At 30.2% G+C, this 25037-nt stretch overlaps 1 protein-coding gene across 2 annotated transcripts; it reads left to right on the forward strand.

The window, feature by feature from the left end:
* Positions 1 to 1862: 1862 nt before the first annotated feature.
* On the forward strand, positions 1863 to 15769 carry LOC139503784 (alpha-1,6-mannosyl-glycoprotein 4-beta-N-acetylglucosaminyltransferase-like). Of its 2 annotated transcripts, none has more exons than XM_071293664.1 (5): positions 1863 to 2136; positions 8110 to 8225; positions 10455 to 10522; positions 12318 to 12444; positions 13394 to 15769. In XM_071293664.1, the coding sequence occupies exons 2-5, from the start codon at positions 8123 to 8125 to the stop codon at positions 14560 to 14562; spliced, it is 1467 nt and encodes a 488-aa protein (XP_071149765.1). In that variant the 5' UTR covers positions 1863 to 2136; positions 8110 to 8122; the 3' UTR covers positions 14563 to 15769. The 2 variants fall into 2 exon arrangements, with proteins under 2 accessions (XP_071149765.1, XP_071149766.1); XM_071293665.1 differs by having other exon boundaries at positions 1908 to 2136; positions 12327 to 12444.
* Positions 15770 to 25037: the final 9268 nt, after the last annotated feature.

A 25037-nucleotide genomic window follows, 5' to 3' on the forward strand; every position in this document is an offset into this window, starting at 1 on the left:
GTGTTATTCATTTGTAGCTGTTATAATATGTCGAATACAAATTGTAAAATACATAAACCGATATATCTCATCCGTACCAGTTTTAATAAAATCTAACATTTAAAATCATCATAATACAGTGCAGTTTAAATAGATTTACATCGTGTACTTTTTCGGGTGCATTATATAAACACTTCTCATCGTGACATACATTTTATGAATCATCGTAATACAGTGGGTATGTCACTCATTATAATTTAAGAATGCAATGCTGCTTTCATAGTTTCATGGAATGTAAACAGATTTTACTTAAGATGTAAGCTTTTTAAACCAAGTGAAAAACAATAAGCATTCAAACATAGTACTAGTTATTATATTTTTATGCTACAATAATGAAATCGAGATTTTTTTGTTTGTCAATGCACTAACATTGGTTATTAAAGATAGTTATCACAGTTATATATGTTGTATGTTATATGGAAATAAAATTTGATCTAGGAGTTCCTCGCGATTGTTGTTAGCAAATAAGAATTACTGATATTATTGAAACAAACATGTAATGTTTGAATTGTTTTAACATTTGTCATTTCGGGGCCTTTTAGTTGATCTTCTGTATGTTCAAGGTTGGAAAACAACTTAAGGATGTCTGCTTGTCATGTTTTGGAATTTTTGTCAGATTTTCGGAGTCCTCTAGTTTTATCCATTTGAATGCCTTAAAAAAAATTCACCATGAACCCCCATTTTTCGTTTTATAAATCTTTTATATGTATAATTATAAGTCATTTGTAAAAGTCTTATAAAATTTTATTTATTTTTTAATAGTATTTGAGAACTTTAACTGGCCAATGATAAAGCTATGAAAAATCAAGAGAGAACATTTTCCCGCCAAAATTCCAATGGCTTATATCTCGAAAACAAGCACACGGACCCCTATATTTTTTTTTGCTTTTTTAATTCCTCAATTTATTCCCTATTAGTACATACTAGTTTTATGAAAAGTTATTTATTTAGAAACTGAGCAGCGAACATCCTTAAAACGATTGAACGATGCAAAAGATCGCATAAAAAAACAAGTACTGTGCATGTGCGTCTTATTAGTATACAAGTGATATATTTCTTTTGACAAGAATTGTTTACTGTTAGGCGTGACCGTAAACCATGCATGATGGTCCCTGTCTATTGAATAGACTTCATATTCCTATATATTTAGCCGTTTATTAGCCTAAAGTATTAAAAGAAAAGTTAATTAGAAAATATCACGGACATTTCAGTGTATCCAGTTAATACGCAGATTATTCACACGCTCTTTGTAACTGTTATCTTTGTAATATCATTTAAATGATTTTCTTAATATTTAGTTAATTTAGAATAAAAAACAACTAAAGATGATTCATGAAGGTTTATGATCAATTGATGTAAAAAAAAAATCTAACGACAAATGAATAATGTTTAACGTTCATACGTTTGAATGTAAACAACCTGGTTTCTGTTTGTAAAATAGGAAGTGTAAAAAAAATAAATACCGATATATATAAAATGATTAAAAATGTTAAAAATAAAAATGCTGGTTATAATGACTTATAATATATCTTTGTTTAAATAAGAAATAGCGGAAATGAGAAATCAATTAAATCACAAATTATATATATTTTGAAATGTCAAACCAAGATTAGATATATAAATCTTTTATTGTATTTCCGAAGTATTGACGAAGAAGATATGTCCATTCATTGATCAAATTAGGAAAAAAGTGTAAAGAGTAAATATACTGCATGAATTGATGTGACTATTTACAAAAAGGTACATAACGTACAATATGATTAAATTCAATGTCGTTCTCAGTGATATAGAGGTTTAAATATTAAATAAAATCATAAACCGTATAAATATTTGAGATGTCGTTAGGTACGCAACACCATGAATGGAATGATTGTATGTGATTCGTGGTATGGACAGTTCATAATTTAATCTATATTATATAATATAGTGAAAGACATCGTTTTTCATGCATCATAGATATTGACATTGTTGATTTAATAATCAATCGGTGAATTCTTTATATGTAATCACCTTGTTTTAAATTGTCGTTTATGGTTTTACATCTGAAAAAGGCAAGGAAATTAAGTATTTTAGATATATGCTTAACCAATAATTAAGGTAAGTTTCTTTTATAATTTTGTGTGTATGTTATTAATCTTTCTTGTTCCTAAAAAATTAAGAACTATTGTATTTATTTTGAAGGTTAATGTTTGTTATTAATTTTCTTTCATCGGAATAATTAAATTAAAAAGCAGCAAACAACCGTTTTACTTGAATTTCACCATAATTAGTAAATGATTTGTTTTTAATGTTAAACGGGTATGTCCTCACTTTGACATGAAGTATAATAACATACATTACAGTCTATATTATCAATAAATCAATCTTTCCTCATGCAAGGTATAATCAAGGCTGGGGGTAATTTTTTTCGAAAGATAATGATGAATTTTAACTGTCTGATCAAACAGAATGCCAGCTATCGTCTTGACTGATCGGCTGTTTACGGACTGTACATAGTAACTATAAAAGTTAAGTTGAAGACAAATTAGAGGCCTTGGACTTTTATTGCTCTGGTTGGGTTTTTCGACGCATTTCCTGTTTCTGTTATCAGTTAAATAAACATGTGACCATTACAAACAGTATAATTTACCTGTGCCGATTCCTGACGTAATAAATGTCATTAAAAATCTAACTACGCTCTGTTATGGTTATGAGGGAAAATCTCAAAAACTCATCCCAATAAAATTGATATAGGAATGGGGATTGTTTCAAAGAGACAACAACCGGACCACCGATCAGAAAACAGCCGAAGGACACCAATGGGTCTTCAATACATGCAGCGAAAAAATTTTACATCCGGAGGCGTGCATCAGCTGGTCCCTAAAAATATATGTACTAGTTCAGTGATGATGGACAATAAATGCTTTAGGAAGTACGATTGTTTTTGACTTTATGTCAGATATTCGGAACCCTCTTGCTTTATCCATGTAGTGTTAATACACCCCTTCTTTTTCCATTCATTATTTGTTTACATATAGTTTACGAGACATTTTTGATATTCTTATAAGATATCCTAGTTTATTTTTTTTTAATTTGTGAAAGAAAAGGTACCAATGTTAAATGAAAAAAATATCTAGAGAGAAACATTTCTTGTCATATTTTCAAAAACAAGATCGTGAACCTGTCATTTCTTTTTTCTTTTGAATTCCTTTATATGAATACTACTACTATGTAGTAGTCTTTTAAAACGAGTTTAATTTTAAACAGAGGTGCGAAAAGTAAAATAACAAAAATAAATGAAAAGTCCCTTATCAAATTGCCAAATCAAAGTTCAAACATTTGAAAAACAACTGTAATATTCCTTACTTGTTAACGACATTTCCTAATGTAGAAAATGTTGAATTGAATCTGGTTTTATAGATAACTAAACTACTCACATGTATGACAGACGCATATATCTCAATTATATTGACAACAGTATGCGAAAAAAAAAGACATCAAAAGTTAACAGGTCCCGTATCCCACTTTAGTGCTAGTTGTATTGTTTTATTACCCTTTAATATTCCTTAGCTACAAAGGAGACTAGTCGTTTGAGGAGTAAAACATATAAAGATCTGAAAAGCAAATAGAAAATTAAAAAACCCGAAATCCGAGGAAAATTCAAAACAGAAAGTCCATAGTCATGTGGCAAAGCTCAAAACACACCAAACGAATATATATCATCTGTCATATTCCTGACTTGGTACAGGCATGTTCCTAGTAGAAATATACCATTTTACTATATTATATATCAACCCGTTAAGCAAATATTTTTGATATAATTTCGATATAAATTAAATTTCTGATAGATACTTTATTGACCATTAAAATCTTTAAATTCTATTACCCGAAGACAAAGAAATATCTCAAATAAATTACAAGACATTTGTAAAGTTTATCCTATTCATAGTATAAATGAAGTAAGCGAACTATGTTTTTTTTCACGATTGAACGAACAGTCGCAGTGGAAAGCCACCGTTAATCTTTCACTAAAGGTCAATGGCATTTTAGTTTTCTTTACAAAATTGATTAGGTTCCATCCGATTAATATTCATTATGTGAGATTCGATGAATATTCAAAACCATTGAACATAATTAACATGTTTAAAGATGATACCCATGTAGATTTCCGGTTGATAAAAACTACAAGTAATGTTTTTATAGTAATATTATTGATTTGTTAAATTACAAATATTGATTAACAAGAACTTGTTTATTATCTTTATAAAGTTTAGCATACATACAAATTGATAATACAACTTAAAACAATTGAGTTATCTACGTTAAACAATGACGAGAAAGCCATTACAAACGTACAAAGTAAGTACTTGTAGTCAGCTGTTTTATAGCGGAATGAAGAAAAAGTAACATATTTCTTATCGTGTACTGTTTAGAAATTATTGCGAGGTTTTAAAAATGCGAAAAATGCGACTGAATGAGTATCTCAATGTAAGAAATCGCATTCTGTTATCTGATAAATATCCTACGTTTAGGTCCATTCTACTAGATTCGCAAAAAATAAATGCACGCAATATTTTTGAATAAACAGTATTTATTTTTATCATTTATCGCACTTAGTTATTATTATTCATTTTCTAAGTTAATTTCATTCTTATCCTTTTCAATAAAACTGAGAATGGAAATGGGGAATGTGTCAAAGAGACAACAACCCGACCATAGAACAGACAACAGCAGAAGGTTCCCAATAGGTTTCAATGCAGCGAGACACTACCGCATCCAAGCATGTTTTGGTGCTATAAATTAAAAATGTAATAGCAAACAGAAATAAATGAAAGGAAATTTTTGACTTTTGACTATAACAACATATGTAACTTTAGAAATCTTTATAAATTTCTAATGTGATCATGCCTTAACTTCTCGCGCATGAATAAATATTAACAACATTCACTCAATATCAACTTAAACAGCAGACAGACAGTTTATAAAGCAATATAACCCTGTTTAAAATGTATGACGAGTAATCAAAATTAGACATGTATTAAAGTGGTGTGATAAAGGGTCTGCATCAAAGTTTATCGATACGGATTAAACATCAAGCTATTTATCAAATATTCATAACTAATGTATGTACTACTAAATATCTGATAAAATCTAAGAATATTCTAGAATAGGGCAAATACATGCCGAATAAATTGTAATAATTGTTTTTCGATACATTTCATCAACTTGTGTTTATAAATGAGGTAAACAAAGCCTTTGTAGAAATACATATTTTTATGTCTTTCAGAGAAAATGAAAATGTTTTAGTTTTGGAGGGAGAAATGGTAATAGCTCAATTGATAGACCATGCTTGTATGCTCCTAGATAATCAGTTTGTGTATCAGCCGTTATCATTATCAATAAGTTATATAATGCATATTTTGTGTCGTATAACATACCGATTGGTGTCAGGATTGACCAATTGGAAAGCTGACATTAGAGAGGTCAATCGCTAGGACATCCTGACATAGCAAGGCATTATATACCACAGTAAAAAGCTAAAAATATGGGGTTTTAATTACCTATATTGTCAAAATATATTATTTGCTACACATATTTTGCTGGATTGTATTCTATTTTACCAATAACATCAAAGTGGACATGGTTTTCCTATGCGTTACAGTCGATTTCATTGAGTGTGTTGCCAAAGGTAATATCTTTGGTAAGCTTGCTTGTTAAATGAAATCAGCTGTAAGGCTAAAGTAAGAACTACAGCTCATGCATGATGTGACATTAAACTTATTAATTTAGATGTATACTATAGAAATCACTGTCTAGTTCCAATACAGATAATACATAGGAAAACACAAATTAATTGTTACGGTGTATGAAAAATACAAGTCCCTTTGTAATATCTATTATAATCACTTTATAAAAGTGAAAAACATGTTTTTAAATTTCTCTTGTTGTATGCCATTTTTTTTTAACAATTTCTAATGAAATATTCAGAATGTTTGTTTGCTTTTATACTGCACTCGTTCTATTTGAGCAGTCAAAATGCGTTGACCGTATACTTCTATGTCATATACAGTCACTGACCTGATATCACTTTTCTTCATGAATATTTAAATAGAAATTGTCGAAATTATGTTTAATTATTTATACGACCTCTTCAACCTGTTCTTGTTTTCAATGTAAACAACGATGCGTTTAACGACTCAAACTTGTTTCTTTTGCCAATTTCGGGAAAACATATTTCACTTTTTAATATTTTTTTGTTTGCAACCTATAAATCATTATGTTTTATGTTTATTGTTGATATTTTAATCTGCAACGAATTCGTTCACCATTAATTGCGGTAATGATGTACTTTTCATCGTGTTTTATAATTCAGGCTCCGTCTGTGTGATATGAGGCCTTTTTAAAGGGGAATTTTCCCAATATTTAAATAATAAAAAAATAACATTAACATAATAAACAACAATTGAAAATGTTTTTTTTTAGATTGCAGTATAAAGACAATAATAGTGCATTGACTTGACATATCAACGATATAAGGATTCGGCCCGAAACGGGGAAAATGCTTGGCACAGCCTCGCATTTCCCCGTTTCTAAGCCTCATCCTTATATCGTTGATATGTCAAGTCAATGCACTATTATTGTCTATTTATTAGTCTGGCAATTTATTTTCTATTCAAAAATTGATTATCAGAATGCAATTTGACACCTTCCCACTGTTGTCTCTTGAAAAAAAAAGATAAAAATAATCCTTTGAGCGATTAAAACATAAAACAGAAATTAGAACTGGCACGAAGACAGCATGAATGGATAATATTATCTATCAGGTTATGTGAATATAACCTGGTTTTCAATCTAACCAAATCTCTCACTTGTATGACAGTCGCAATAAATAAGTCTCATGTTAGAATAATCTAATATGATTACTTATTGTGACAATAAAAGGGTTACTTAATTTCCAACAGGGCAACAACGCCATGACTCAACATGAATTAATGGGTATTACCTCGTATTTTCAACCGTTACACATAAATTCTCACTGTTGCGTTGTAATTTTAAATAAATAATTTATATTGCACTTAATTGTAAAATGTACTGCAGTATTTATGTTGGGAAATGATGATATCAATTGACTTTTTTTGAAGTAAAAGATGCTGTTTAATGTATTTAATTTACGCTCTGAAATAACTAATGCGTGAAATACTTCAGGTGTCTTTTAAGTTAACAAAATACACTTTTATGGACTTAAATTAAAGCATACATTTTCAATGCATCTGTCGTATCCGTAAAGTTCAAGGAATAAATTAAGAATAAAAAAAATCAAAATAACCATTAGATTATCAGCATCAAAACCCCAGTTAAACTCATATTAAGACATTGTATAGACAGAGGAAACCACTGTCGATGTTCCTGACTTCAGAAAAGAATGTGAAAATGTGATATTGAAATACGTTTCAGAGTTTAACCCATCCTCTTTTCTAAATCAATCGACCAACGAAAGGTATATATGAATAATCCGATAAAAACAGTATAGGAACAGCACTAGGCACTATTCCACCGGCACACACACATACATAAAGTGATCATTACCAGTCCTGTATCAAGGAATGATCATCGTTATTGAAAGCAAGTTCAAAGAACTTAACATAATATGATATGCATCATATGGAACCGTGCCGTCTAACATCATTTTTTCGATAACCGTAATTCATGTTAGATTTCATTCATGAATTTTATTAACAGTAAAGCAAATTTATCAAAGTATTCGTACTTATTATAAGTAATATAGTTTGCTACTGACCCTCTACGGATCGTATAACAATTTTATCGCACGCCGGACTTTTTATGCTTCATTTTGTAGAAATAGAAACAACAAAACACGACGACATTAATAGATGACGTTACTATTAACAGTAGACGTGACGTCATGAACTCCTATGAAATCCCATACGAGTCCAAAGGGAGGCACTACGGGATTGCGTTTAACCAATCACAAAGTCACAATTTACCGGCGATGGGATAACAATTGTTTGTATTCTGATCGTTTGAAAGTTACGTCAGAAATGGTACAATTCTTTTTTACTTTTATTTCAGGATATCAAGGAATATGAAGAAAAAGAATAATATTCTACAAACAATATTGGGCTTAGTTACAATTATGGTTATCATAGCTGTTATGCAATTAATTTTGTTTTTCGTTCAAATTCAAAGTAAGTACTACAACAATACATGAGATTAAAAGATATGAAAACCGGTTGGCTAAAAATTCTTGAACAACGTTACTGATTTACTTTTATGTTTTTATAATCAGTGTGATTGTTCTCGGGTATTATGGATGCTAATTCTTACAATGCAGAGAGCTGCTTGACGAGCTTTTATTGTGTACCTCTGAAGGTCCCTGTAATCATTGCTTGATACCATATCAGTAACTGTTATTTACTTTCACAATTTGTTTAATAAAACATGATACCTTTGCGCGACTTTTATCATATTCATAAACTTTTAATTTTTCTACACATTAAATTTTCTTTTAGAATACTAGTATAACAAAACACGATTTTCCCTATGTTTGACAGATAAGATCTATCTCCTGTAAAAAGTTGTAGTTCCATGTTGTTTTATCATGAAATAACACTTTGTCCGAAGTGAAAATACGGTATGGTCGTTTGTTCAACTGTGTTCTTAAGGCGATGTTATATAGGCATACATGACCTTTTTCACAGACCTAATACACATTTTTATTTAGGGACCAGCTGAGGCCCACCTCTGGGTGCGGATTTTCTCGTTGCATTAAAGACCCATTGGTGGTCTTTGTTTTTTATCTGCTCTTTGGTCGGTTTGTTGTTCCCCATTTCCATTCTTAATTTTATTGTTGCACGACCGTATGTGATTTATTAAGCACACTTTTTAACTGGTATTTTTTTGTAGACGAGTGGTCAAAATGGTCATATGGGTTCGTGTTTTTGAACTTTGACATGATATCTGTCCAGGGTTTCTTGTGGCTATTTTTACGTATGGTTTTTTATTAGTTCCTATTGTCAATGTCAATGAAACAAATTGGGGTTATCAAAAACCATCGATAAAATTTTGGAATTTTTGGTCCTTAATGCTCTTCAACTTGTTTGGATTCATAACTATGATGAGTCTCATGTGGATGAAACGCGCATCAGGCGTATTACATTTTAATCCTGATACCTTTGATAACTTTAAATGAAGTAAAAAATCCAGATACTGTCAACTTATACGGCAAATTATATTTGAATTTAAGAGATATAACAGTTTGTTATTATAGGGAAACAGATTATTATCAAAGTCTTGGAAAATAATGATATAATTTGGAATGCTTAACGACCGTTAAGTTTAGTAAAATGGAATGATTGGTGTGAATTCAACATTATACATGTTTTTGTAAGAAAAAGGTAACATCACAAAAAAACTTAAAATATCAAAACGGAAAGTCTCTAATCAAATAGCATAATCAAAGGCTCAAGCACATCAAACGAATGGATAACAGCTGTCAAATTCCTGACTTGGTACAGGCATTTTTTTAATGTAGAAAATGATGGATTGAACATGGTTTTATAACTAGCTAAACCTCTTATACGACAAATGATATTGAAGTTAAGAGAATTGACAGGTTGTTATTATAGGGAAACAGTTTATCAAAAACGACTTATACAAAAATAATGATAAAATATGGAATGCTTAATGACCGTTTAGTTTGGTGGAATGGTATGTTTGGTGTCAATTCAACTTTATACATGTTTTTGTAAGAAATAAAGTTACATCACAAAAATGCTTAAAATATCAAAACGGAAAGTCCTTAATCAAATGGCAAAAAAAAAATCTCAATTATATCAAACGAATGGATAACAAATGTCATATTCCTGACTTGATACAGGCATTTTCGCATGTAGGAAATGGTGGATTGAACCTGGTTTTAAAGCTAGCTAAACCTCTCACTTGTAAGAACAGATCGTGTTGGAACTATAATTATTATATAGGGAAACAAATCCTGATACTTTTGTAAACAAGCTTCCGTATTTTGCACATGAAACATACCTACCTCTTTTCATTATTTAACGGGTGAGTACCTATATGTGCAGTCAATTATTTACCTGTCTTGTTATAACCATGACGACGGATGGTAAATTGATAGTTTGCCTTTTGGTATTCTTACTTCTGTAATACTATATAGATATAGGAAGATGTGGTATGAGTGCCAATGAGACAACTCTCCATCCAATTCACAATTTATAAAAGTTAACCAATATGGGTCAAGGTACGGTCTTCAACACGGAGTCATGGCTCACATCGAAAAGCAAGATATAAAGGGCATAAAAAATTATAGTGTTAAACCATTAAAACGGTAACACTAATGATCTCATCTATACAAAAAACGAGAAATGCTTATTTTCTTTCATTTTGTTTTACTTCAGAGAGTGTTTGGTTCTACCAGAATAACAATGACAAAGAACCAGTTTTTAGATATTTGTCAGATACACGGGTAAATACACTAGTTATATGTTTAGTGTAGACTTATTCACTGTACTGTTAAAATATAAATATTATGTAATCCTTATGCGTACATAGTAAATTGTAACTTTTAAACCTTTAGGTGTGTATTCATGAATACAACTAGAACTACAAAAAATGCAATTTATGATATATTATATGAACATGATGTATACAACAATTGTTATTAGTAACGTTATACGTGCATGACAAGTGAAATATGCATGACATTAGATATATGTATGCAATGAGATACAAGCCTCGCACATAATTCATGCATGAAATGGTAGATTGACTTTGCCGATACTTGGCTTTTCAGTCTATACAAATATATTTGTTTTCATCCAATATGAAAAAGAATAATCATTATTTTTTCTTTGTTTACAAATCAGTTAAATGTTCTATTATAACGTTTATCTATAATTCATAAGCCTATCGTCTGTAATTATCTTTTTGTGTATGAAAGAAAATGATTACCGGGCTGAGAAACTTTATCTCTTATCCAGCCGATTGATTTAATATCTTATTCTGCTGACAGATTTGTTTTTGTAGTAATTATTTAATCGAAAAAAATCCAATCATTGAAAATATAAATTTAATCACACTCTGCAATATAAATATACAATACTATGCAAGTCTATAACAGTATAAAGCAAAACTGTTCAATTTAATACATTAATATGTATGATAATGATCAAATTATCACACTCTCCCTTTATATCAAATATGTCTGAACCAAGCCAGGAATATGACATTTGTTATACATATCCATTCGTTTGATGTGTTTTAGTTTTTGATTTTTTCCTTTGATTGGGGACTGTTTTAAATTTTCCCCGGAGTTCGTTATTTTTGATATTTCACTTTTTATTACTATGATGTGAATTTCACCAATTTCAAGTTATTTGATAGTATTTGACCATCTCCCTTTCCACATAAGTAAATATCTGTTCATCAAAGTATTGATATGGTCATAATTATAAATTAACAGTTTACAAACTTTAAATTTAAGAAATACTAGGCTTTTTTTTACCTCAAAATTAGATTACCTTAGCTGTAGTGGCAAAACTTTTAGGAATTCTTGGTTCTCAATGCTCTTCAACTGCATACTTTTTTTGGTCTTTTAAACTTTTTTCTAGTGAAGAATCACTAACGAGTCTTTTGTAGACGAAACGCGCGTCTGCCGCAAATAAAAAATAATTTTAAATTCTGGTATCTATGATGAGTTTATTTAGGGAACATTATCAGATATAATGAACATGTAAGGATCAGAATAGACTTGTTTGATCGGTTGTAATCCTATTTTTGAAAGTTTAGAACTATCCTAATACAAAAAACTGTTTTTGTTTTGTTTAACTAAAATGCTGATTTAAAAGCATTTTCGTAGACAAAATCTAATTCAGTGGTTGTCATTTGTTTATGTGTATTATATTTGTTTTTTGTTCATTTTTTGTACATAAATTAGGCCGTTAGTTTTCTCGTTTGAATTGTTTTACATTGTCATTTCGGGACCTGTAATAGCTTAACTATGCGGTATGGACTTTTCTCATTGTTGAAGGCCGTACGGTGACATATAGTTGTAAATTTATGTGTCATTTCATTTATTGTGGAGAGTTGTGTCATAGGCAATGATACCACATCATCTTTTTATAAATATAATAGTTCTGACATACTTATAACGTCATGTCATGGCGACGTAACATACTTTTCATTCCAATTTTTGAAAAGGAATGACCACTTGAAAGGGCATTCTTTTAAGGTAATGTTTATTATATATTGTGCGTTTTTAGAATCAACAGAACAAACTACCATCTACTCCAAGTCGTTCCTTATTTCCGAGATTTAATTTGGACGCATTATACCCAAACTGGACAGAAAACGCTACTCTGTGGAAATTACAAGGACACACGAATAAACGTAAGTATTATACTGCCCCACTTTTTTTTTAACTTGATGAAAAATGTCGGGTTACATTCACAAATAAGCCGCATTTAGCGTAGTCGCATTAATTTTTCATTCTCAATTACAATTAAAAAAAACATTCTATGCCAAGGTCCCTGAGAAATGATTTACCTCACGTAAAATTAAAATTAATTTCGATATGACGAAATTTTAACATGAAAAATCAATGAATTTCGAGTTATATGAAACATGTTGTAGAAATTAGATGCATTAAAAAATATGTTGCCAGAATTTAGTAACAATTATTTTATTAGAATATTGGAAACCAATCAGATTTTCGTAACAATATTGACGGAAAACATAAGAAAAAAGCAAAGATACAATTGAGAATTTCGGTGAGGTCAATACGAGAGTATAATGTATCCTTATTTTTATGTTTTTTCATTGATCATTGATCTTTATTTCAATATTAAACTTATAAAACGTTTGATGCCAATTGTCGAATTTTTGACACGAATCCTTGAACAACATTGAAATTTAGAAAATCAAAGTAAAGAACTTGTTATTGAAACCCTCTGTAACAAACTACATCAATTACTTTATTTGAGACGACAAAAATGTTGACTATTTTAGAGTGCATAAGAGAAATCGGATTGCTTTTTCAGCTGAATGTCTGACTTATGTACTTTGATGACATGAATTTATCAATCAAATTAAGTATATTAAATTTTATATAGTTTTTTTTTCTAGTTACACATATATTTAGAAAATGAATAAAATAAGGAGATGTGGTATCATTGTAAGTGAGACAGTTATCTATAATAGTCTTATGACGTTGATTCTAGCAACTAAAGGTCAGCACAGACTGCTACAATTAAGCGGATTAAAACAGGTTTAGGAGCATCCCCTTATAACCGGGACAATTACATATAACAATATGACATAATTTATACATCTTTTGTAGGATATTTAACAATAGGTATGGTGACGGCAAAGCGACGAAACAACACTGTTTACCTCTTTGAAACCTTAAATTCTCTCATTACAAATGCCAATGGTGAGGAATTGCTAGACATATACATCGTTATATTGTTGTCTGACATTGACGAAGAATGGAGAAAAAATATATCTTCCACAATTCAAATGAAATATCCTGACGAAGTCAAAAATGGAACAATCCAAATAATAACGAGCTTTCATTGGATGTATCCAAGGTTACAGAATCTTACTCATCATTATGTAGGTCATTCGGAAAATAAAGTCAAATGGAAATCAAAACAGAACATAGACTTTGTTCTATTGTGGTTATATGTATTCAAATCGAGGCTCTCAGAATATTATCTCCATCTTGAGGATGATGTTATAACAGTCCCTGGCTATATCAAAATGATAAAAGACTTTGTCAATGAACAGAAAAAAAGATGGACATGTTTAGAGTTCTCAATTCTAGGAATGATTGCGAAATTGTATCGTACACAAGACTTGGAAGCACTGGCAAAAATGGTGGCTTTATTTTACGAAGAGCAGCCTGCAGACGTAACATTTCTTTATTTTAATCCTCAAATGCTTCAATTTAAACGTATTGTTAGAAAACCGACTCTTTTTCAACATATAGGAAAAACTTCGTCACTTAAGGGTAAAACAATGTTAGTGCAAGATTGGTTCTTTATTGCAAATTTTCGGAAGACATTGAAAGGAGACAATCCGCAAGCAACACTATTGACGAATTTAAAATTCAGCTCTGTATATTCTCCTGAAAATGCGTACAATAAAGACTTTGGTTACTTTTCCTCCGAAGTTGGTCCGAAGAAAAATGACTATTTCAAAGTTGTATTTAAAACACCTCAAATTATTCAAAGAATTGTTGTAAAATCAGGGCTAGAAAGATTTCCAAAAGACAAATTTTACAATGCAGTATTAGAAGTCAGTTCGAGAACTGATAAAACAAACAATTGCACAGACTACCATGTTATAGGAAAGTTTGTGAACGGAACAATTGATGTTCAAAACTTTACCACGGTCACGAATACAAATACTACAATGTGTATTCAAATAAGAGTTTTGAGATCTCAAAAGTTTTGGGTAAAAATTCCAGAAATATCAGTTTTTCTTACGCGTTCAAATAATAAATGATGATTTCAAAATAATACCTTATGGTTATTGAAATTGGGCTTCAATACCGGATAAAGAAGAGAAATTTCACAATGCAGTAGTAGGTCTGTTATATAACTGATAAAACCAACGATTGCAGACTGTAATGCTATAGGAAATGTTTGTGATTGGAAACAGTTCATGTTAAAAACGATCGGAAATACAAATAAAACAATGTGTATTCGAATATTTTTTTAAATTCCAGAAATCTGCGATAGATTGATTTAAATTTGTTAATTGTCATTCCGTAATCGTATGAAAGCTTTGGAAATATGAATTTTCTTGAATGAAAAAAATCTTCATATTCCTCCTTCAGGCCAGAGAACTAAATGTCTAGTATTCTACATTTCATCAAGAATCAATGGGTCAATTTCCTACAAACTTTATAAATATGTATTTATTTGTGGTTCAATACTTGATTTTGAGTTTTGAATTTGAAAATGACATGTTTTGTCGTGCCAGAATATGACATTTTCAACAGTCATGCCTGACGATATTTACTAATTTGCAAAGTGATATTTTGGAGTTCATTTTCTAACACACCCATTTTCCTTACTTGTTCTAAGTTATTCTAGATTATTCTCACAAAAAAATATAATGCACATTTGGGTATCATGTGTTCAAGTTGTAACCGTTAATATATTTTTTTTTTTGCTTTAGTGGCAAAATTATTGAATGAGTATTGGCAGTGATATGTATTTTAGGTTTTCATGTACATAAATATGCAGTCAAATACGTGTTCATGTTCATGTCAAACAGTCTGTACGATTTCTTTTTGACACAAGGCTTTTGTTGACAAATGGATTTATGCCGATATGTTGCTTATCCAGTTTGAAATAAAGTGACATGTAAAATAAAGTAATATTGAATCAAATGACATACTATCAACTAAAACAACACATTACCAACTACTATTAAAAGACTTTTATAGCTGACTGTTCGTATGCGCTTTGACGGTGACCTATAGCTGCTCATTTCTGTGTCATTAGGTCTCTTGTGGAGTGTTGTCTCAATTGCAGTCATACCACATCTTCTTTTTTTTATATTTAATATTAAATGCAATTAATTTAATCAAAACTACGCATGTTATACTTTGTTTAATTTATATTTACTCTATTTTTCATATAAAAATGTAATAATTACGCTTATTTTTTGCGAAGTAATTTGCAAATAAAAATATTAGAATGTTTGTATTGTCTTTACTTATATTCTTGTGTTTTATTTTTTTTACTGAAGTTCAAGATTGTCGATTGTGTTTTATGTACTTTTGTTTGTTTTTTATAAATTGAAATATTGTCTGATTTATTTCCCCTTTATTCGCAAAGTTAAAAACAAATCTAAATCATTAAAATATTCTTCTTTCGAATCACAAATATTTATCAGAACTTAAAATTAAATAAATATATATGAATATTTTTTTTTAAATTGCACTCCTTTATCATATTAATCACAAATTTAGTCCGAATTTGTTCTTTTATTTTATAATTTACTAAAGAAGAGGACATATATACCACCTAAAAGATGTTAACACTTCTTGTTTTTGAATTTTTGAAACATTTTCGGAATTCTCTGGTTTTATCCATGTGTTGTCATTTGAAATTTAACCCACTTACTCTTACTTTTATTTTCATAATATCATTACATATAGGTTAAAAATCCGTGTTGGACAAACCCTTGTTATTTTTTCATATCTTTTTTAAACAGAAATGGCTTACATCTCGAAAACAAGCAAACGGATCCTTCATATGTTCTTCTTTTTTAGTTCCTTTATTTATATACTATAACTTTAGAACAAATTTCTGAAAAGTTTGATATTTTGGAACAGAGTAGCGAACACCCTTTAGTGCGTTATATATGTTAGACTCAGATCGACGTCCGGCCTCTAATCGACGTCCGTTCCACAATTCGACGTCCGTTCCACAATTCGACGTCAAAATCTGACTTCACATTCTCAAATCGACGTCCAATATTTTGATACTCTAATCGACGTCTAATGTGACGTCATATATTGCCAAAACGACTTCTGATTGATTGCAGTCGTCTTTGATGTCCAATATTAATTTACACTTTTACATGTATATGTTTTTAGTGTTCTTATGACTACATTTTCAAACATCTATATATACTTTCCAATAGTAAAGGGTGTCCCATACATTTATTATCATAACTATAGTATTACCAGAATCTAAAACATAGAGAATATAAATATGTTTCTCACTTCTACACTCGTAAATTGAAATTTAAGTCGAGTTTACAAATTTCTGTCTAGCATATTCTATAGATTAGTCTAGTCAATATCACTGCGCATTAAAAATGTAAAAATATCGGAAATTGATGAGACTGTCATTAAAGTGAGAGGGTTAGCGCTATAGAACCAGGTTTAATCCACCATTTTCTACATTTGAAAATGCCTGTACCAAGTCAGGAATATGACAGTTCTTGTCCATTCGTTTTTGATGCGTTTTGTTATTTGATTTTGCCATGTGATTATGGACTTTCCCAATTGATCTTCCTCTAAGTTCAGTATTTTTGTGATTTTACTTTTTATTCAATTTTTGTCTGAAATGCAAGCTAAATAGTATCCTACTTTTACTTATTTATTTTTCTTTTGTATTGTTTTGTTTTCTACATTTCACAGTCTCACAATTTACAATTACTGCCTACATCTTTGTAACTCTAAAACAAAGATTATTGCATGAACACAGACCTTGCTAAAAAAAAAATTCAACAGTATCACAATATAAGTGATAATTGATATCGTTAACATTTGTTATTTATCAATGTTTTCCTATTGTATATATGTTATGTACATGTATGTTTTGTGTTGTACTTTATCTCGTCTAGTTTTGAGTGTCCTGTTAATCAATGCATATGCCAGCTTTTGGTTTCGAAGGTCTGTCCAAAGTGTACATCATGTGCTTATGTTTCACTATATATTCATTATAAGTTTTGATAGTTTTGACTGATCAATGTTTTAACATTAATTTGTAAATTTGTAAACTATAATATTAATCACAAAATAATCCTCCCTATAAGCATAAAAAAATGTTTTTTTCCTCAGTAATATTATACAGTTTTTGTTACTGGTTGCTGGAATTGAGCAAAATCCAGGTCCAGATCAGAGTAACAAAAAGAATTTGAAAATAGTACACAATAATGTGTGTAGCTTACTTCCTAAGTTAGATCTCATTAACAATGAACTACATGAGTATGACATTATTTGTATATCATAATCTCATCTTGACAAGTCAATTACTGATGACCAAATTAAATTAAATGGGTTTCATAAGCCTATTAGGTTAGATAGAAATAGACATGGTGGAGGTGTGACCATTTATGTGAAAAATAGTCTACATTTTATTATACAGAATGACATATCTGTAAGCAATCTTGAGTTGCTTTGGGTTGAAGTGAGGAATGTAATGAAAATTTTTTAGTTGGTGTTTTATACCGGCCTCCGAACTCTAATTCTAATATATGGGACTTATTTAATGAGTCAGTAGATAAAGCACTTGATTGTAATTTGCCAATTTTCCTTTGTGGTGATTTCAATTGTGATATGATGTCAAACACAAGTAACTCTTTTAAAAAGTTACTTAACCGTTTAAACTTAGAAAATGTTGTTTGGGAGCCTACCAACTTTACAACCCAATCTGGAACTTGTATTGATTTATGTATGACTAATCGCAAGAACTTAATTAAATCAGTAACTGTTCTTACACCGATATGCAGTTCTCATTCTCCTGTTTCAGTCGAAATTTCATTTAAAACTTTTCAACAACACTCGTTTAAAAGACAAATTCGTGATTTTAAGCGTGCAGATTACGAAGGTCTTAAAAACCAGTTGAATGATACTGACTGGGATGATGTTGTTTTTAATTCAAATAATATAAATGATGTTTATATGAACTTTGTCAGAACATTCGAAAGTACTGTAAATAGATATATACCTACTAAAACTATTACAGTAAGACCAAATGATAAACCTTTTATGAACAACTTAATAAGAAACAAGATAAGACATCGTAATAGAATTCACCACAAAGCGAAAACTTCAAATAATCCAGATCACTGGAAAAAATTTAGAGAAATTCGTAATGAAATTATCAGCTTAGTTAGAAAGGTAAAAGAAGATTATAAGTGCAAACTGACATCTCAACTTATTGACAAAAATATTCCTCCTGGTAAATGGTGGCGCATTGCCAAGTCTGTATCAAATTTTACTAAAAATAGAGAGTCCCCCCCCTTTTTTGGAACATGATGGCCAAATTTTTATTCATCCATTGGACAAATCAGAGATCCTGAACAATCATTTTGCTAATATAGCTAATATTGATACAGAACCAGAAATTCCGGATAATAACGAGCCTCCTTCATGTCATTTAAATAAATTTGTCATCACTGAGAAAGAAATTTTAGATCAGTTAAAAATCTTGAATGTTAACAAACCAGCTGGACCTGACGGTATCAGTCCTAGAATTTTAAAAGAGGTTGCTAGCTTTATTTCTAAACCATTAACTAAGTTATTTAATATGTCTCTATCAGTTAAACAGGTTCCACTGTTATGGAAAATTGCACATGTTAATCCTATGTTTAAAGGAAAAGGTAGTCCACATTCAGCTCTAAACTATCGTCCAATATCTCTTACTAGTATTGTTTGTAAGATTATGGAAAAAGTTCTATTTAAACATTTATATAATTATATGAGAAGTAACAACCTTTTGTCAAAGTTTGGGTATATTTAGAAGTGGACTGGAAAAGTTTTATAGGACTGATGATATATTTAAACCCTTCAACTATGGGATAAGGAAACTTAATATAAGTCATTGTCAACTCAGAAATAATGCTAGCAACCTAAAATCTCATCTGTTTAATCAATTCTTATCCGAGAACACTTTTTGTGCAAACTGTAATCACCCTGTTGAGGATAACAAACATTTCTTTTTCATTTGCCCTAAGTACAATGATGTAAGACAGATCCTTCTTGATTCCATTAACTCCATTACTGATAATGTTGATATAAATATTGAATTATTACTTTTTGGAAACAGATTATTTTCATATGATATGAATATTGCTATTTTTAAATCTGTTCATAAATATATCAGTGACACTCAACGTTTTGTTTGAAACTAACTTATTTTTTGTTTCATTTAGTTTTATTTTTTATTTTTTTCCTCCACTTAAACATTAATTCATTTAATCCACTAAGCAAGCTTAGTGTCTCTTTCAAGCCATATATATATATACTTCTAATGACTTATAAAGGATATTTGCATGTTTCAAGGTTCTTGAATACATGATGAGTAATTGCCTATATACTTAAATATACTTTGCATTTAGTAAGTAACACTGTAAACATATATTTGCTCGTGTGTGCTCATAAGTAGCATGCATGTTCCACTACATGTATATTGCATTATTTTAATACAGTTGTTATAATGGAATTATACCTTGAACATGTAAGAGAGCTTTTATAGGCTGTGCCTGTTGCTCAATCCTTTTCATATCTTAATGAATAAAATATGTTTAAAATCAAAATATACTTTCCATATAGATTTTTTTCAACCCGAAATGGGTAACATGCATATGCATATATCTTAATAAAAAGTGAATCCAATCTCTTTACATAATAGAGTGTCATTCCTTTTCATATTAATAATGACATTAATAAAGCAATCCAACGACAAAGAAAATCACACGAAATATTGGAGCATTATTCAGTCTTCAACAATAGACAAAATAAATAAGTACAGCCAATTGTTTTTTGAGTATTATAATTCAGAATCTGTAATATATATTTTTTTTTAAATTCTGAGTTTTATACCTGGAGTGAAACATATACGCAAACAGTTGGCATTATATTCTTATGTTGTGCTGTTACACCACTGTTTTATGTTAAGTGCTAACACATATGTTTTACCCCGACATATTCTTTATGGGCCTGTAGTGAAGTGGTTTTCGATTGTTTATGTCTGTCATATTTGTTTTTCTGATAATTATAAATGAGACTGTTAGTTTTGTAATTTTAATTGTTTACATTATTCATGTTGTGGCCTTTCATAGCCTTTGTGGTATGGATTTTTATCATTGTTGAAAGCCATACGGTTGCCTATAATTGCTCACATCCACTTTATTTTAACTCTGGTGGATAGATTGAAAATCATACCACGTCTCCTTATTTTAATATATAAATCTCTAAAATTTTTAAATTTTAAAATTGACAACCTTTTTACATACTTAGTCTAGTATGTAGTAAATTAAAAAAAAATATTTTGTTTTAAAAAGATCTTCACATATAATATGTTTGAAGGTCTAAAGGTTTCAGCTGCGAACGGTTCAGTTCGATTTGTTTTTTTTTTGTGTCAAAACGGACGTTGATTAGAGAAGCCTAAAATTGACGTCGATTAGAGAAGCCAAAAAATTGACGTCGATTAGATAGGCAAAGCATTGGCCGTCGATTTGTAATGTCTTTTTATTGTGACGTCATATTTGGACGCCGATTTGAGGAACGGACGTCGATTAGAGACCGGACGTAAGCAATCTTTCCATATGGTAAAACAAATGTCGCAATGAAAGGTTTGCTTTAAATGGAGTATGATTTTCTTTAAACGTTCTACAGTGGTTTGTTCCCATGGTTTATCTTACCATGAGTCAATGGAGACAATAGTAAATAAAGGCTCAGTAGAATACCGCTGTTCTAAAGTCATAAATCGATAGAGAGAAAACAACCTTGAATCAAGGGAAACACATCAACTGTAAGAGGAAAACAACGATAGAAGAGAAACAAGTGGAACAAAAACAAACGCCAATGCAAGATACAAAGACACGAACTAATTGATAACAACTACCATATCCTTGACTTAGTACAGGACATTTAAAAAAAAAATGGTTAGTTGAATCTAGTTCTATGGCTAGCAAAACCTCCCACTTATAATGAAATGTTTGAACTATCATAACGTGGCAGCAATTTCGCATAAACAAGAACAATCATCATCAGCAGAGAAAAACGCACAAATAAATAACGTAAAAGTCGTTACAACCGCAAATTAAAAACGAACATCACCATTTAACGACAGGAAATTATTAAAGTCATTTTGCCAATTAACGATTTAAATCTGTTATATCAATCTTTAAACACAAGTTTGTTCCATTTGCCAATCATATACTTATTTATAATTGTGATGCTAGTAGTTACGGACGTTGAAATCTCGTCAATTGAGTAAAAAAGGTTAAATTAAGGCTAAAAAAGAGCGAATTGCCTTTATCCCCTAATTAAGTCGGAAATGGTGTGTTGACAGGCCACTTTGCATGCATCACCCGCCATACGAATGTGCACTCAATCAAAATGCAACAATCTCCCACTTTGCAACAGTAAAACATTCTCCAAAATGCCACAGTCCCCCACTTTGCATGCATCACCCGCACTACGAATGTACACTCAATCAAAATACAAAAATCGGACAAAGTTGTTTGCCTTTATGCAAAACACTACAATTTAAAAAGTGATCTAGATGAGAATTTTAATAAATTACAGCTCATCAAAAAGTTTAGATGCAGTTAAAAGATTCCAAAATTCAAAAGTTTACACAAATTTTTAAAATATATGTCACTTTTTACGTATAAACAACGTTATCTGCCATTAAATGATGCAATTCAATAATTAGATTATTGACTGCCATTAATGATTCTTATATGGCGAATTATCTTTTCTAGTATGATATTTGTCGCAAAGTAAAAGAATACAAATAGGGAAATTTCTAATGGATTTAATTAATTACCAATTAATCAAGTTTTGAACAATATAACAAATTCATTGAATGTGTTACATAAACGCATACAGGTTTTGTTTTCTTTAACGTATCTCCTTGTGTAGAATTAAGAAATCCTTCAACCCACCATTTTTCTTCAAATGTCCTGTACCAAGTCAGGAAAATACTATTGTTATCTTATAGTTCGTTTCTGTGTGTGTTGCATTTTAGTGTTTCCGTTGTGTCGTTGTTTTCGTCTTATATAACATTTACCCTTTATAACTGACGACGTGATCCTAAATAAAGAAAAACAGTAGTATACCGCTGTTCAAAATTCATAAATCGATTGAAAAAAACACAAATCCGTGGGTTACAAACTAAAACTGAGGGAAACACATCAAATATAAGACGAGAACAACTTTTTGTTAAATCATTTTACTTATATGCTTATTCATTGAATATTGAACGTGCGTTTATAAAAAAAAATGACATGTCAATTTATAAGCATTTACTTTGAAAAAAATTGACATGTTAGCTCATATAGTTGGGTCACCGTACTTGATTGCTACCAAACATTTAGAAAATAAGTCTCCTGTACATTATATATAAAGTATTATTATCTGAGTTCTTTCCCCTTTTTTTGATTTAGTAGGTAAGCATATCACACAAAATCTATTTTCTTTTTTATATAGTCGTATTAACAAAATGAAAGTAATTTTCTCTATCTAGAAGTCTAGTCATATTCATATTGTTTTCAAGGTGTACACCGATTGTTTTCTGGTATTTTGTAGTTATAATACAAATTGACGGATGACCTCCTTGTAGTCTTTATTTTCTTCTTCTCATTTTTGTAAAGAACAATATATCAGGATTTTCCCCTTGTATTTATTTCATCAGGAAATTGAAAACAACACGTTTCATATTTTTTTGCGTCCGAAGCGATTTTCTGGATTTACCTTCATCAGGAACGATTAAAGCCAAACATTTGAAATCCGAAGATGCATAAGTTCCGGAACCGTTGAAGAGCTATATGTCAAAAATGCCTAAATTAAATAGCCAAATTAATCTAAAGCCAACTTTGCCTGAGGGAATTGAAACCTTAATTTCTTAATAATTTCAAAATTTATAACGTACAATTTAGAAATATGTTCTTTTCTGTTGATTTGTTCTAAATCCGGGCCCCTCATGGGGGGGGGGGGGGGTCCTAGTAATCACATAATCACCATTTGTTTGCCAATATAATCACATAATCATTAAATATTTGCTTATCTTTAATAATCAAATAATCATAAACTAAAAATACAGTCCTAGGTAATCAAATAATCATGAAATATTTGGCTTAATAATCAAATAATCATTAAAAAAACGGCCAAGTAATCACATAATCAAAAACCCCATGAGGGCCCTCTAAATCCGGTTGAGCGTGGAAGAAGCTTTACATTTATAATGCAAAACAATTTAATTATTTTTTTTCTTTTGAAAAGTGATATTTAGGTGTAACGGTAAATGAATAATTACGAATCTGTACTGAATAGCCTCTAACCACATTTGTTTTAAGTCGTGTTTTAATCTAAAGGGTTTTGAATGTCAACCGGAACAAAGTCAAATTGTATCATACAAGCATACTATTTAGTTACACACCATCCTTAAATGTTACATAAGCATTTTTTTCTAATTTGTATAAACTGCGTTGTGATGGATAATACATTTTGATGAATAATGAATATACAGTTGGGAACCAATCCATATATATATATATTTAAACATGATCATTCAATGATTTATAAGTATTTATTTATTTATCTCCATACAAGTAACAATTCATAAAAGTAACGGCCTTCAACACCGAGCTTTGGCTCACACCAAACAGCAAGCTCTAAAGGGACCCAAAAATTACTAGTGTAAAACCATTCAAGTGGGCAATACAATGATCTAATCTATATAAAAACGAAAAACGAGAAACACTTATGAACCACATAAACAGACGACAACAACTGAATATCAGATACCTAGATTCAATATCCATATTAAAATAAGATCTGCCTTCAGCTCTAATGTCCTTTTAACAAAGAAGTCAATAATTCCATCATCTGTATAGGAAGAGAGGTTTACTATAAAATATAATTTATGTTTATTAGAGAAATGAATGAAATGTTCATCATATAATTGTATATCATTACATAAATATTGTCTGATATTTTCGTTTACCTTGCAATTAAGAATTGAATACTTCTTTTTGCAACTTTATTGGGGTGTAAAAGCGTTGACCGGAGTACATTTTGTATGAAGCGCGGAAGCAATCTTTAAAAAAAGAGAAACACATAAATACTAGGATATAGCACACAAAAAATGGCGAGGTTCATGAATATGTGCCGAGATTGAAACATATTTTATTTTAAGGGATAAACCCTTTCATGTTTGAAATGATCTACCAACGAAGATATTAATGTTTATTTTGCGGGGAATGGACAAATCATTCTTTAGAAGGACAAAAAAACCACACATACTTAAACAAACTTTTCTTCAAATTTATGATCATTTGGTATTGATTTAAAACAAATCTAAGAATTCAAAGATGGAAATTTTTCAAAGAGTTTTTTATTAACACACGAATTCACGAATGCATGTTATAATGTTCTTCAAAAAACTTAGGGAAGATAACTGTGTCGAAATACGAAGACATTGATATGTCAGCTGACCAGGATG

This window comes from Mytilus edulis, chromosome 14, assembly GCF_963676685.1.
Source record: "Mytilus edulis chromosome 14, xbMytEdul2.2, whole genome shotgun sequence".
Classification (NCBI taxonomy): domain Eukaryota; kingdom Metazoa; phylum Mollusca; class Bivalvia; order Mytilida; family Mytilidae; genus Mytilus; species Mytilus edulis.